The 15022-nt window shown below is 59.6% G+C and overlaps 2 protein-coding genes across 2 annotated transcripts; one reads left to right on the forward strand and one right to left on the reverse strand.

Annotated features, from left to right (window-relative positions):
* Positions 1 to 4184: 4184 nt before the first annotated feature.
* Positions 4185 to 8915, reverse strand: CCDC116 (coiled-coil domain containing 116). The gene is made up of 4 exons (XM_060119151.1): positions 8421 to 8915; positions 7018 to 7581; positions 6316 to 6588; positions 4185 to 5147 (listed from the first exon to the last, which is right to left on the reverse strand). The coding sequence occupies exons 1-4, from the start codon at positions 8616 to 8618 to the stop codon at positions 4335 to 4337; spliced, it is 1848 nt and encodes a 615-aa protein (XP_059975134.1). The 5' UTR covers positions 8619 to 8915; the 3' UTR covers positions 4185 to 4334.
* A 2010-nt stretch (positions 8916 to 10925) lies between these two features.
* On the forward strand, positions 10926 to 12691 carry YDJC (YdjC chitooligosaccharide deacetylase homolog). The gene is made up of 5 exons (XM_060119188.1): positions 10926 to 11136; positions 11223 to 11382; positions 11579 to 11678; positions 11756 to 11933; positions 12130 to 12691. Exons 1-5 carry the CDS (start codon positions 10973 to 10975, stop codon positions 12497 to 12499), a joined length of 972 nt encoding a protein of 323 aa, XP_059975171.1. The 5' UTR covers positions 10926 to 10972; the 3' UTR covers positions 12500 to 12691.
* Positions 12692 to 15022: the final 2331 nt, after the last annotated feature.

Raw genomic sequence — 15022 nt, forward strand, 5'->3', positions numbered from 1 at the left:
AGAGGGCAGCAGGGAGCTGTGATGTAGAGGGTAGTGGCAGGTGGTCAGCAGAAAGCCCCCGAGCTGTCTTGGGAACCTGGAGCCCTGGGAGACCAAGCGACTGGGAACCAAGCCTGGGTGACTGTGTGTCCCAGGCTTGGGACTCACTGCCTTCTCAGAGGGCTGTCAGCTCAGTCGGTATAAGGGGGGAAACTTAAACCACTGTTTATTTATTCATTCGTGGAATATTCTTACACTGATTTCACTCCAGGCCCATCAATTCAGCCCAGCCCGGGAACCGGCTCTGGGATATGTTACTCAATAGGCTGACTACCCGTGCACTTGGTGCACCAGCAAAGCAGGGAGAAAATTTTGTGTTTAATTAAATCATCCAGAATTTTGCATTCGGAAAACCCAGGGTAGAGCCATTTTAATTACAGCAATGGGTTCTTTTTTGGTTTTCATGTCTCCCTACCCCACCCCTGGGGCCATGGGGCTTGTGGGATCTTAGTTCCCCAACCAGGGATAGAACCCAGGCCCCCGGCAGTGGAAGCACAGAGTCTTAACCACTGGACAGTCGGAAGTCCTGGTTTTCATGTTTAACATTGTCTTTATTTTGAATTCTATATAGGTCAAGGTGTCTTGATCTTTTCAGTGCTTAGAGTGTCTAATATGCTTATGGTAACTTCCCTGGTGGCGCAGTGGTTAAGAATCCGCCTGCCAACGCAGGCAACACGGGTTGAAGCCCTGATCTGGGAAGATCCCACACGCTGAGGAGCAACTAAGTAAGTCCAGTGCACCACAACTGCTGAGCCTGCGCTCTAGAGCCCACGAGCCACAATTACTGAGCCCACATGCCACAACTACTGAAGGCCGTGCACCTAGAGCCCATGCTCTGCAACAAGAGAAGCCACTGCAATGAGAAGCCCGCACACCGCAACAAAGAGTAGCCCCTGCTCGACGCAACTAGAGAAAGCCCATGTGCAGCAATGAAGACCTAATGCAGCCAAAAATAAATAAATAAATGTGTGTCTGTTAAAAAAATGCTTACAGTCTGCCCTGGATTTGGTAGACCCCGCCCTTGAGGGGCTGCCGACCCAGGGCAGGGGGGCTAGAGTACAATCTGGGTGTGTCTTCTTGGACACACCAACAAGCATCTCGAACCTCATATGCCCCAAGCAGGACTCCCTGGTCTCCCTCACACTGCTCCTCCCCCAGGCTTCCAAGTCTCAGGAACGGCACCTCCATTTACAAGTTGTTAAGCCCCAAACCTGGGATTCATCTTTGATTCCTCTCTTTACCACACTCCTCACATCTACCCCAGAATGTCTTTTTTTTTTTCTTTTTTTTTTTGTGGTATGCGGGCCTCTCACTGTTGGGGCCTCTCCCGTTGCGGAGCACAGGCTCCGGACGCGCAGGGTCAGCGGCCATGGCTCACGGGCCCAGCTGCTCCGCGGCATGTGGGATCTTCCCAGACCGGGGCACGAACCCGTGTCCCCTGCATCGGCAGGCAGACGTTCAACCACTGCGCCATCAAGGAAGCCCAGAATGTCTTGATGGATCTGACTCCAAAACAGATTGGAAGGCATCTCTCCTGCGTCCCCCGTCACCACCCTAATCCAAGCCACTCCATCTCACCTTCAGATATCTACCACCCCTCCTAGAAGATTTCCCTGCTACTTGGGACCCTCCAAGACATTCTCCACCCAGGAAAGTGATTTCTGTCTTAAAAAGCATAAATCAAGGCACTTCCCTGGTGGTCCAGTGATTAAGACTTTGCCTTCCAATGCAGGGGGTGCAGGTTTGATCCCTGGTCAGGGAGCTAAGATCCCACATGCCTTGGGGCTAAAAAAACAAAACATAAAACAGAGCGATATTGTAACAAATTCAATAAAGACTTAAAAAAAAAGTGTAAATCGGATCATGCCAGGTGCCTGCTGAAAGCTGCCAACAGCTTCCCATTGCACTGGGAGCAGACAATGGTAAGGACACAGCGAGTAATCTCCCTGACAGGCAAAGAAAGGGTTCCAAGAGCAGCAGAGACCCCAGGGCTGGAGTCGGGAAGCCAACACGGCTCTCCCTGAGTCTCTGAAGCCTCATGGCTTCTCCTAGCTGTTCCTTTTTCCTGATCACCTCATGGGCAGATGCTCAGGGCCCTCCACCTGGATACCACAGTTTGTCTCCAGGTTCAGATTCTCAAGAGGGGACGTGATTGACTCAACTCAGTTCCAGGGACTGCTCAAGGTGCAGTCAGCCAAGGAGGATGGAGAGGTGTTAGTCTCCAAATACATCTGCTAATAATGCCTCCCACCCCTGTGAGCACAACCTGCTCCTCTCCCAAGTCCTGGAGTCCCTACCCGCTCCGCTTGGATCTGGGCACGCATCGTAATTGGCTTTGACCACGAGAATGCCACAGAAGGGCTGTTTGGGGACTTCCGAGCACAGGCTGCCAGAGCACTCACTGGTGGTTCTTGCTTCCTCCCTCTAGGAAGCCAGCCCCTGCCCAGACAGACCCTTGAATGGCCAGGGGCAACGGGGAGAGAGATGATGTAAGGGGAGGGGCCACGAGGGATGTCCTAGCCTCAGCCCAGCCCCCAGCCGAAAGCAGCACTCCCACCCCAGACGCTCTGGCTACACCACTGCAGCTGAGCCCGTAGAACCCCCTCAGAATCATTACAAATGATGATTTTGTTTGAAGCCACTTAAATCTTGGTTTGTTACATGGCAACAGATGCCTGAAACAGGAGCTAAGGGGGGCTGTCTCTAGCATCATGTGCCAGTGGTGCCCAAAGGGGCTGCTCCCACCGCAGGGCCTAGATGTGTGCCTCTGAGGCTGGGGTGGGGACATACACCCTTCTCCCTTGAGGACTGGGCAGCAGGACCTGGAAGCCAGAGGGTATTGGATGCACCAGTAGGGCCAATCAACTGTGGCCAAGTGATATGGCAGTAATGTACAAAGTGGCTGTTGTGGCCCCACGTGGCGGCGGTGGTGGCGGTGGTGGCCTCGGAGGATAGGCATTAGCACCGAGCATGTGCTCTGAAGGATCCTTGTCACAAGAGCTCTGTGGAAAAATGGGTCCCTGACTCCCCACCTAGGACCCTGGCCCCTCTGCCAGTCAGAGGAGCAGGTCCTCCTCCCCGAATCGCGGGGTCCTCCCTGCCTGGTTCCAGAGGAAGCTCTGTAGTTGCTGTGTCCTCACCTGTGGGCCACTGAGCACGGTCAGCCCGGGCCGAGCAGGTCTGGCCTCCGCGCACCTGGCGGGCTCCAGGGGAGGCATGAGAGATCCACCAGCCTCCCCGAAATGGCGGCCTGCTCAGCGAGGCTGAGCATCTTCTCTCCACCATAGGGGCAGGGTGGGGGTGGGGGTGGAGCTGCTCCCTAGGTGAAGATGCCTGAAGGGGAACAAACAGGCTGCCCGAGGAAGGCAGAGGGGAGGAGCTGGGGACACTGGATGGCCAGAAGCTCCAGGAGAACCTTGGACATGAGATCCTCTGAGCACAGCACCAGCCGAGCCCACAGACCCTTCAAGAGAGAGAGCTGCCTTGCCCAGGGCCTCTGCGGAAGGGGTAGTCAGTCACACGGCCAGCTGGGTCAGCCAATCCATGGCTTGACCTACCAGCAGCCCCTGGGTGACCTCAGGAGCACGAGCTGAGAAATACAAATTAGGAAGACGGGGCTTCCCTGGTGGCACAGTGGTTGAGTGTCCGCCTGCCGATGCAGCGGACACAGGTTCGTGCCCCGGTCTGGGAAGATCCCACGTGCCACAGAGAGGCTGGGCCCATGAGCCATGGCCGCTGAGCCTGTGCGTCCGGAGCCTGTGCTCCGCAATGGGAGAGGCCACAACAGTGAAAGGCCCACGTACAGCAAAAAAAAAAAAAAAAAAAAAAAAATTAGGAAGACAGGTAGCCGTGGGAGCATCAGGAGAGGGAGGATACGCCCTGGCAGAGGAGGAGCCCTAGGGAAGTGGAAGTGTGATGCACAGGGGCCGTGGGGGTGGGGACCATGAGTCCTAAGAGGCTTGAAGAGGCAGGAAGGTGCAGACTGGAGTGCAGAAGAGCGAGCAGCAGAGCCCAGGAGGTCACGGGGCTCAGGGCACCGGCAGCTGCCGTGGAGGCCTGGCCCAGCTCTCCAGAGATGCTCCTCGGGGGCAAGTGGTCAGAAGGATGCCTGAGATCTCTGACAGGAAAACCATGTTCCATCAACACAAGCTTTATTTCTCCCGTTGGCTCCCCTGAGAGGCTCAGCAGAGTTCCTCGTGGGCACCAGCTGTTCTGACCTCTGCTCGGGGCGGGATGGCTGCGAGGGCAGTGGCCCCTGGGGCGGGAGGAGTGGGGCATGGAGCACTCGGTGCACTTCAGGGGCCCCATGGGCAGTCACCATGGCCCACACCTGAGCCTGCCGCCGTGGCGCTGACCACGGCCTCCTCTTGAGGCTCCGGGGAGCTCTGGGGTTCGCCCTCATCTCCAAAGCCATCCTCGTCCTCTTCCTCCTCCTCTCCATCCTCCTCCTTGTCCTCCTCCTCCTCCTCGATGCTCTGGTGGTCCTCCATGTCCATTGCCTGGTCGGACTGATGGGAGGCCACGCCAGTGTTGGTGGGGGACGGGAACAGCTTGGGCTCTGGCGGTCTGGCGGGCTCCTGCTCCACGGCTGGCAGGCGCTCCTGTGAGGCGAGCAGCCGGGGTTCCAGGGACCTCATGTTGAGGCGGGACCCTGTGGGCTTGTCCTGGACCCTGTGGGTCCTGGCGGCCAGCTTGGATGGCGCGGTGGGTGTCCGCATGCTGCGCTGGGGGGTGCTGTGCTGGGAGGTGTGCTGGGAAGGGGGCCGGGATTCCCGCTGGGGTGACCGCTGGCTAAACTCGGCCTCCTCCAGCCTGCGCAGCAGGCAGCTCCAGTCGATTGTGGAGGACAGACGGATGCGCGAGCCCTTCACCTCCCTGAAGCCCAGGAAGAGGTCCAGGAGTGCCTCGGTGATGGGGAAGGAGATGAAGCCCAGCTGCCCAGTGAGGTTCTTCTCAAACCTGTACTTGTAGGCAAGCAAGGACACAGCCTGGCCCTTCAGGTAGTCAACGAGCTCCTCGTGCCAGGGGTTGGAGAGGCGGGACATGGTGGTGCACTTGGACGGGATGGAGGGCAGCGTCTTCTTCTTGGTGAACTTGTAACTGGGGCGCTGTGCGGCAGCAGGGAGGGAAAGGGAGACACGTCATCCACTCCTGCCTGCCACCCTGGGTGCCCTCCCCCCCAGAGCATCCTCCGCGTCACCCACGCGGCGCCGCGCTCAGTCCACTCAGGGTGCGGCCTCACCACATCTGCTCTGCTGGCCTGATGGAGAGCTGAGCTGGGGTCCTGCGTGCTGGCCCACCTCCCACTTACCACCCTGTTATCATGCCAGCCACACCCGTCAGGCCCGGGGCAAGGCCAGTGACATCAGTCACTGTATCAGCCAAAAGGGAGCCTGCACAACCCTCACCCAGGCCAGGGTTCAGAGGAGGGAAGCACACCTGGGCTTTGATGGGTGAAAGCAGGGTCAGGGGCCACGCTGGGGAGCCGCCAGGGTGAAGCCACCAAGTCCTCTCCGCACCCTTCCCAAGCAACTCCCTCTCGGCGGGGCAGACACACTGGTGAGTCCTGTCCTGGGCAGCAGGACCAGAGGGGGCTAGACCTCAGACACAGGGCCCTACTCTGGGCTCAGGCCACTGTCCACGAGGGACAGGACCCTCCTCACTTGGGAGGGCCTCTGAGATTCACATGCAAATGTTAAAAAAATACCCAGAATAAGAAATAGCCTTTATTCATCTTTGACAACACGTGGTAGTAGCTAGGCCAGGATTCCTGGTCCCCTCATCAGCTCATCCCCTACTCAGGTGGTTTTCACAAGGGCAGGGCAAGAGACCTGGACCCTGGGCACCTGCTAGTGACAGTGGCCGCTAGGTGCGGTGGCGGTAGGAGCCCTACCACTGCAAATCCATCCCTAAGAACCCTGGCCCCAACCTTGAGGAGGTCACCTCCGGATACGGCACAGCAGGAGATGGCAAGAAGCCCCTTACCACGGAGGTGTTGTGGGGTGAGAACCTGGGGAGGCAGTGGGAGGAGGACGGGAGGGAGGAGGCCAGCGGAGCTGAGACTGGGGTGGTGACATGGGTCTGTCGTGAGGGCACTTTCATCACAATCCCGGTGGCGGGCAGGGTAAGGTGCAGGCTCCACCAGGGCTGGGTCCTCTGGCTGGAGCTCAGGGGCCCAGAAGTGGGCAGGGGTAGTCTCCGTACTTTGGGGTCCTGGTCAAGCCCCTCCTGCCTGGGGTGGGGTGAAGGGACTTTGGGCTCTTCTGTGGGTGTTACCTCAAGCCGGAACCTGGTGTCCACTTGGGTGCTAGACACCGGGGAGCCACCTTCCTTGGCCTTGCCGCGTCCCCTGTACTTGATGCTCTTTCTGTGCTCCATCCTGGGACTGGAGGTTGTGGTGGGCAGCAAATCGTAGGGCTCCTCCCCATCAGTGGGTGTGACCAGCTTGGAGCTGGACTCTGGGGAGGGCTCCCATTCTGACAGGAAGAGAGGGCAGCCGTCTCGGCGGCAGGCACCACTGAGCTTGTCCACAGCCTGGTTGACCATGTCCTGCAGGGCGGGGAACAGGTGGTGCTCAGCCAGGAAGTCTAGGGTCCGATGGGGCTCTCGGAGAGCACAGTAGCCGGGCAGGTCAAAGGACCCTGGCTGGCTCAGCAAGGACTTCATCTCCTTGTTCAGCTCTAGCTTGAGGAAGATCAGCTCCCGCTCTGCTGGCCCCAGCTCTGACACTTCGGGTGTGCCTGAGCTCGAGCCCAGAAGGCCTGAGAACCAGGACAGGGGCTGCTCTAGGGTCCACTGGCTGCTGGTCTGGCTGCCCAGTGAGTCCCATGGCAGGGAGTCCCCATGGGGGCAGGACTGCCCCAGGCCTTTCTGCAGAGAGAGGAGGACTCTCAGAGGCATCGAGGGGCAGCCAAGCCAGGCCTGGCCCTGGGCTGGGGTCCACCCCTGCCCCACCTGGGCCGTAGCCCCAGACCTCACCCCTCTGTTCTCCAGCTGCAGCAGCCGTTTGAGGTTCTTCTCCAGCAGGAGTCTGTCCTTCATGGGTGGCAGTGCACCCAAGCTGCGGGCACCCAGGTCGCTGTCCCAGCTATGGGAGCCCGGCCAGTTGGCCGTGAAGCTGCTGTGGGAGTCGGACGTGGAGCTGGAGCAGGACGGGTAATTGTTGGGACGCCCCATGCAGAGGCTCGGCCGGGTGCAGTGCTGGTGCACGGTACTGAGGATGGGCCGGGCCCGCGCCTGACGCCCACCCCTCGGCACCTCCATCGGGTCCTCCACCTCCACCAGCGGCACCCCAGCCTCTGTCTTTATGGTGGCCATGCGCTCAGTTGCCTCCTCCACCACTGTCTGCAGGCTGTCCAGCACCTGACCCTCGACAAGGAAATCCAGGAAGCTCCTAAAGGGTCGAGGGCCCTTGGGGTTTCGGCGGTGGCTGCAGAGCCCTGAACTGCCTGAGGGGCCATGCGTCGAAGTGGGGTGTGGTGTGTGGCCCAGCTTGGAGGCTTGCCCCATTTCCGGGAACAGTGACTTCTTAGGTGGCTGGACCTGAGCAAACAGGCATATCACAGTGGGCAGTAATGCCCCATGGGGGGAGGGGTCCCCTGGGGTCCTCCTAGGGCACCAGGAACTGGGTGGGAAGTGGGCAGTGGAAGAAACTATTTTTTCTTTTTTTTTGGCCGTGTCACGCAGCATGCAGGATCTTAGTTCCCCAACCAGGGATTGAACCCGTGCCCCCTGCAGTGGAAGCATGGAGTCTTAACAACTGGACTGCCAGGGAAGACCCAGGAACTAGGTTTTGGAGCCAGGCGGCCCTGGATTTGGACCCTGGCTCTGTCAGCTTCAGGCCAGGTGACTGTGGGCACAAAGGCCCCTCTTGAGGTCCAACTTCCTCTCTTGTAAAGTGGGGATCTGTTCAGGGTTGCCCTGAAGCTTCCCTGACACATACATTTCACATACCAAAGACCTGGCTGGGGAGTCTGAAAGTCCACTTCTGTCCTCATCCAGGACATGAATCACAAAACCCCTTGAGCCCCGTCCCCACTGCTGGTCTGTACAGACTACCTGTGGTCCTGAGCCCTATGCGCCCCATGGCTGCTTCTGCCCCTCGAGCCGTAGGCCCCGAGTAGACTCTATGCTCCCACTCTGGGGTTCTAGTCCACCATGCCCCTCCCAGTCCGAGATCAGGGGACACAGGGAATGAGACGGAGACCGAGGTGACTAGGTAGGGCCCAGCAGGGGTAACTAGGAGTGGTCAAGGCAACAGGTCACTAAGAGGTCCAGAGAGGACATCAGTAGGAAGTGAGAAAGGGGGCTGTGATGTGGGCGCCAGAACTGGTGAGGAACATGTTGGAGGCTCAGAGTTGGGCCCTGCTGGGCACACTTACCCGGGCCATGTAGGTGGTGTGGCCAGCCTCGTCGTCCGCCAAGTATCCCGAATGGTGGCGACAGCTGGTCATGGTGCAAGTGGCCGGGCCCACTGCCCTCTTCCTCTCTCGTTGGTTCCGCGATGCAGCCGCAGATTCCTCTCTGAACCGGTCGGGGAGATGGTGTGAGGGTGCCCCCAGCCCTCTGTGGGTCTGCATCTCCCTCCGTCCGTGGGCCGCTGGTCAATGGCTCCCCGCACCCCACGTCCTTCACATGTCAGGCCGGTCCTCTGCTCGGAGCCCCGTGGGCGTCTCAGCACCGTCTGTGTCCAGAGTAGTCGGGGCTGGGGCCCCCGAGTGACTGCGCATCCAGTCTCCGTCCATCTCTGGGCCCAGTGCGTCCGCCCTCCGTCCTCCTGGCGCTGGTGCCCCGGCCCCGGGCCACCCGGCCCCGGGAGACCTGCTCACCAAGTCCGCGCCCACTGGGCACACGCTCCGGTGCGGTCAGCACTGGGATCTTCGCGTCCGCGCCGCTCGAGGCCTCTGACGGGCCTGCTCATTTGCACGCCGCGTCCTGATTGGCTCGCGCCGCGCCGTTCGCCGCCCGCTCCCGCGGCACAATAGTTGGGGCGGGGCCCACGCGGCTCCTCCCCCACTTTGACGCTTTTGCCCCGCCCATATTCGCAGAGGGAGCGGGAGGACGTCGCTGCTGCTGACCGCCTCGGTCCGGCCTGGAGGGGAGCCTAAGGGACAAAGCCACGGCCTCTCCCGGTGACACAAGCACCTTCCTCGGCTCCCCTCTTGGTCGCTGAGTTGTCCTTGGCTCCTGCTTGCGGACTGCTCCTTTCCAGGGCCCTCCCCTCGCCCAGTGTGGACACCCCAGGGTCTGTCCCCAGCGCAGTGGGAGGAGTCCCGGCTCTAAGTCACAGACGAGCTTCAACTCCTAGCTTTGCTCTTTCCTGCCGGTGTGACTCACCTTCTTTAATCACCTGCTCCTTCTCTGTAAGTGGAGCTGAGCGTCCTTCCACATGGGCTTGGAAAGTACATCAAATCTTCCTACAACACACCCGCACCCTAATAAGACCCTGTAAATCTTTACCTCCTCTCCCTCCTTTCCCTCTCTGCCCCGGAGGCCTTCCTAATGCAACACCCCCCCCGCAGGTGTCACCTCTTCAGAGAAGCCTTCCCAGAGGGCCCGTCCCCCCCAACAGAATTACAACACACCCCATCCCAGACTCTGCCACACCTTGTTGTTACTTGACTGTCAGATCGCACTCCTTGGAGATAGGAACTGCAGCGCTCACCCCTAACCTATGATCTTTCTAATACCAGTAGGTGCTCAATAAGTGTGAATTTCCTCCTTCCAGTAGCGGACCCTCAGGGCCTCTGGCCTTTCCAGGACCAGCTTCCCAGTGGCTGAGATCCCACACTTTAATCACCACTATTGAACACAATAGTCCTTATGCCAAAAACTTGGTGAAGGGCTCTTTGAGGCCTCCAATTCCTACAACGTCCCCACGGAGGTGGGTATTATCTGTTATTTTCCAGTTCGGCTCTGTCCTCTTGGCCCCTGACCTGGGGGCCATCAGGGTGTAGAGGAGCCGAGCAGACCAGAGGCAGGCCAGAGCTCCGGAGTCAGTCCCAGCTCCACTGCTCCTCACGCAGGGCAAGACACTACCCCTCCCAACTCAGTTTCCTCATCTGTAAAACAGGAATGACATGACCAACCTCATAGGCTGGATACAAATACTGCACTTTCCACTGGGAAAATCAAGACAGCCACATCACAATGAAAACCCTGGCCGTCAACCGTGGTGATTATTTGTAAAGTCATTGGTAAGGAAAGCTTTTCTAGATCACAGAGGAAAAAAAGAGGTCATGAGTGTAAAAGTTGTAGCCTGGCACAGAGCTCAAGAGATGGAAGCTGGGACTCATGCTTTCTGAAACAAAGCCATTGGTGTACATGCTTTCTTTCGTGTTCTTATTGTTCAGAGCTTTTACAAATCAAGAAGCAGCCTCATCTTCGAAAATCAGCAAAAGACAAATAGGCAATTTGAAAAAGAAGAAATACAAATAGCTAATAAAAACATGAAAAAGTTCAGTCACTATCAAAAAAATGAAACACTACAAGAATGAGATAACACTGATGTGTTCATTGTCTTCTCAAAACAACACAAAAAAGTTTGTGGTGAAGGAGCAGAAAACTTGGGTGTATTTATTTGCTTAGAGAAAATACCGGGAGACAGTACCCGGAAAGTGAACGGTGGTGATCTTGGGGGAGGGTAAGAGATTTTTTTTTCTTCAGGTTTATTTTTCCGTTTTTCATATTAAACATTTCTGCAGTCACTGTAAGTTTCCCGTTGCCATAAACCGGGCCGCGGTCCGGGTGGGGCGGGGTACTTTGGGTGGCTGGCGGTTGCAGGGATCCCGGGAACCAGCAGGTGGCGAGAACAAAGGCTAAAGCGCGGGCGCGCCGGGCGCGTGCGTCGGGGCGGGGCCTCGGGCCGCGTCTGGGGCGGGGCCTGGACTGTCCGGCCCTAGCCCCACGGGCCCGAACAGCTGGTGGAGGGACCATGGCCCGGCCCCGTGTGCGGCTGGTGGTCACGGCAGATGACTTTGGTTACTGCCCGCGGCGCGACGAGGGCATCGTAGAAGCCTTCCTGGCGGGGGCTGTGACCAGCGTGTCCCTGCTGGTCAACGGCGCGGCCGCCGAGAGCGCGGCTGAGCTGGCCCACAGGTGAGCAGCGGCCCCCTGCAGGGTCCGGGCGGGCTTGGGGCCGCCGCCCCGCGCCTCCGATGCTCCCGCTCGCGCTCCGCCCGCAGGCACCGAATCCCCACGGGCCTCCACGCCAACCTATCCGAGGGCCGCCCCGTGGGCCCGGCCCGCCACGGCGCCTCGTCGCTGCTCGGCCCCGAAGGCTTCTTCCTCGGCAAGATGGGATTCCGGGAGGCGGTGGCCGCCGGAGAGGTGGTCTTGCCCCAGGTGCGGAGGTGCGACTTCAGTAAGATGCTCGCGGTGACTCCCCCAAAGCTCCGCCCCGAGGGTACCGTGAGCAGAATTGGGCTCTGGATGCCTTCCTGGTTCAAACACAGGGGCGATCACAGGGGACCACATGGACGGGGTCCTTCTGGGTAGCTGCTTCCGGACGTTCTATGTGCCAATCACCTTCTTACTTCAGGTTCGAGGAGAGCTGGAGGCCCAACTGAGCCGTTTCCGGGAATTACTGGGCAGGGACCCTACTCACGTGGACGGGCACCAGCACGTGCACGTGCTCCCAGGTGCGTGGGTTGGTGCTCCCAGGCCGGGGTCGGGGGGGTGCTGCATGAGCCTCTCCCTGACTCTGCCCCGCCCGCAGGAGTGTGCCAGGTGTTCGCTGAGGCGCTGCAGGCCTGCGGGGTGCGCTTCACTAGGCTGCCGATGGAGCGCGGGGTGGGCGGCTGCAATTGGCTCGAGGCCCCAGCACGCGCCTTCGCCTGCGCCGTGGAGCAAGACGCCCGCGCCGCCATGGGCCCCTTTGCCCGCCACGGCCTGCGGTAAGGCCCCCTGCCCCCTGCCAGGCCCAGGTCCCAGTGTGTCCAGCTGGCTGTTCACCTTGGCCAGCTGTGTCCGTTTCTCATCCTCGACTGGTGGTGTCCCCACCCCAGATCCGTCCCGCCCCCGGCCTACCCCTGCCCTACCCCTGCCCACTGCGGCCCTGCAGTCCTGCCGCTGATGCCCCGGCATCTACAGGTGGACCGATGTCTTCGTGGGCCTGAGCACCTGCGGCCGGCACATGTCCGCTCACCACGTGTCAGGGGCACTGGCTAAGGCCCTGGAGGGTATACCCACTGGACGCGCAGTGACAGCCGAGCTGATGGCACACCCCGGCTATCCGAGTGTGCCTCCGGTTGGGGGCAGCGGTGAGGGTCCTGATGCCTTTTCCTGCTCCTGGGAGCGCCTACACGAGCTGCGTGTCCTCACGGCACCGGTGCTGTGGGCTCAGCTTGCCCAGGACGGCGTGCAGCTCTGTGCCCTCCACGAGCTAGACTCCAAGAGGCCCGGAGAGGGGACCCCCAGTAAAGCCACTCTGGAAACCTTTCTGGAGCCCTCCCCACTGTGACCCTGGCAGACAGCCAAGCATTAACATCCCTTGGTGCCCAGGAAGGGAACTGGGTCCCAGAGCAGGCTGTGACTTCCTGGGCTGGATGCTGCCACCTCTGTGCCCAGGTCCTCATGGTTCACAGTGGCAGCAGAGCTTCTGCAAGCCCTCTGGCTGCTGGTGGCAGCTGTGACCTCTGGGCCTGGGGCCTGCCAAGCATTGGGTGGGGGTGGGGGGGGCATCACAGTGCTGTGTAAGCATCTTCCTTGTTTGGGTGCACAGGGCAGAGATGGCTGTATTAATAAAGTAACGTGTCCTGTAAACTTGGGTGTTTATAGACTGTGCCCGGGAAACCTTCCCAGACACAAGAAGGACACGAAACTCCTTCAGGGCCCACCGAGGTCACTGTTGCAAAGATCTGCAGTGCCTCCACCTTTGCCGCTGCTCATGCTTAGGCTCTCTTCATTCTTTTCTTTTGGTGGGGGTGGGTAGGAGGAGGGGAGTGAGGGGTTGGAAGAATGTCTCACTAGGCTACTTTTTGGGAGGCATATTATAATCTCAATTGACTTTAAAGACATCACCTGTTTGAAGTAAGCAGCCCTTTGCCACCCTAGGGGATGGGTCTGAGGAGGTCCTGCAAACTTGCAGGAGTGTGTTTACGTTTTTCCAGGAGGGATGGTCTTCTACAGAAATGGCACCCCTGGTGATGTGTAGATGCCCTGTGACCGGGGCTCCTGTGGCCTGGATCAAGGCGATGCCAGGAGCAGATGGAAACCCATGTGGTCCTTCTTGTCGCATGTAATCTCACATCATAGTGCCTGTGTGCAGGCACCGGTGCCCCCATTTTGCAGACCTAGAGATGGGAGCAGGGGAGCAGAGCTGTGAGGCTGCCTGTTCATTTACTCCACATGCCCTGGGCCTTAGTCTGTACCAAGCATGGAACCAGGGCCAAAAGAGTTCTGCACTTTCTAAAGGGGTGAGGGTAGGGCCCCATCCCCTTGACTGGTGGCTTCAGCCCCCTCTTTCTGGCTCTATCCTCTACCCCTACCCTTCCTCTGACCTTGACTTCTCTAGCCGCAGGCCCTTTCCTCCCCCATTTCATCCAGAGCTGTGAACTGGAATGGCTGTGAGTGTGGCCCTGGCCTCCTCGCCCCGGCCCGCTGGGGTCTGGCCGTGCTCCCACAGGCTGCTGGCTGGAGCTGGGCAGCAAGCACAGAGGCACCTCCCCCGAGGCGGGTCTGTTGTTCTGAGAGGAGGGGCTGGCTGTATGGCTCTGGGGCCCAGGAGACAGGTGTGGGTGACAAGGGAGAGACTAGGGGGGTCTGCACAGATGCTGGAGGAAGCTGTGGGAGTGGCCACTGTCACCCAGGGAGCCAGAGAGGGAGCAGCAGAGATGAGGGCCCAGACCAACCCTAGGCCATGGGCACTGAAGAACAGAGAGAAGGGGACAAGAAGGCAGAGGGCCCATTTCGAGGCTGGCCACGGGCATCCCCCAGGGAGATGGGGTATTTTTCACATAAAACCTGCTGTGCCCAGGACGGCCCAGGCTAGGGGTTTACTGTTAGCCACCAATTCATCAGGCACGGAGGATCTGCTCCATGCCAGGCTGGGGCTGGGAGCTGGGACACAGCCTGCAAGGAGCTCACAGTCTGGTACACACACGGGGGCAGTCGTGTGACCGGGCTGCAGTGGGGGGTGGGAATACACAGCAAAGCATGGGGACAAAGCCTCTGTGATGTTGAGACTTCCACTCTGGTGACAGCCTGCACGGCACCCCCAGGAGACCAGGCTGCCAGCACCCAGGAAACAGCCGTCTACCAAGTGTGGCCTGGGCCAGGCACTGTGCTGTGCAAGAACCGACCTTCAGCTCTGCTCCTGGGGCAGGTGTGCCGTTCCCCCTCGTGCATGAGGGAAGCAGGCGAGGAGGAGCCAGTGCAGACCGGCAGGAGGACTGAGGCTCAGGTGCAGCCCTGCAGGGTGCGGCACGGACATGCTGCCAAGGGAAGACAGCGAGAGCAGGGCTGAGGCCACCCCCTGTGGACTTGGCACTGGGAAGTCCAGGGCCCTGGCCAGAGGAGCCCCAGCGGGCAGGAGGGCGCCAGAAGCCAGGCCAAGGTGATGCAGTCATTGCATATCTCGAGCTGAACAATGAACAGAGTGAGGAAGGCGAGAGGACGGTGGCCACCGAGTGGAGGGAGTTGAGAGGGTCTCACAGGCTTTGGGGAGGGTCTGAAGCTGTGTCTGGGCTCAAGGGGAGCCAGTCGTGGGAGGCGAGGGCACTGGAACCAGGCTGTAACAGCACAGGCCAGGGGCCCTTGACCGAGTCACTTTCCACCTCTGTGAAAACAGGGTAATGGTGCCCGCGGGTCTGTCCTGAGAGTTAGGACAGTGCTAGGACGAGCAGAGTACCCACTGATGATCAAGGAAGGCCCCCAGCCTCCTTGCTTTCTGGTGCCCCAGAAACTTGCCCCAGGAAATTCCCTCTTGGACTACAGACCTAGCTGTCAGGGTCTCAGCTGGTGTCAGACTCCAAGCAGGGAACTC

The sequence above is a fragment of the Mesoplodon densirostris genome, chromosome 15, assembly GCF_025265405.1.
Source record: "Mesoplodon densirostris isolate mMesDen1 chromosome 15, mMesDen1 primary haplotype, whole genome shotgun sequence".
Lineage (NCBI taxonomy): Eukaryota > Metazoa > Chordata > Mammalia > Artiodactyla > Ziphiidae > Mesoplodon > Mesoplodon densirostris.

Bases quoted from the DNA above. Each gene is read 5' to 3' on its own strand.
- CCDC116 (XM_060119151.1), bottom strand. From the start codon at position 8,618: ATGCAGACCCACAGAGGGCTGGGGGCACCCTCACACCATCTCCCCGAC. The intron at 7,582-8,420 runs GTAAGTGTGCCC...CTGTTTGCTCAG, and splicing joins ACACCACCTACATGGCCCGG to GTCCAGCCACCTAAGAAGTC. The intron at 6,589-7,017 runs GTGAGGTCTGGG...CCCGCCCTGCAG, and splicing joins TGCAGCTGGAGAACAGAGGG to GACATGGTCAACCAGGCTGT.
- YDJC (XM_060119188.1), top strand. From the start codon at position 10,973: ATGGCCCGGCCCCGTGTGCGGCTGGTGGTCACGGCAGATGACTTTGGT. The intron at 11,137-11,222 runs GTGAGCAGCGGC...CTCCGCCCGCAG, and splicing joins GCGGCTGAGCTGGCCCACAG to GCACCGAATCCCCACGGGCC. The intron at 11,383-11,578 runs GTGCGGAGGTGC...TTCTTACTTCAG, and splicing joins GAGAGGTGGTCTTGCCCCAG to GTTCGAGGAGAGCTGGAGGC.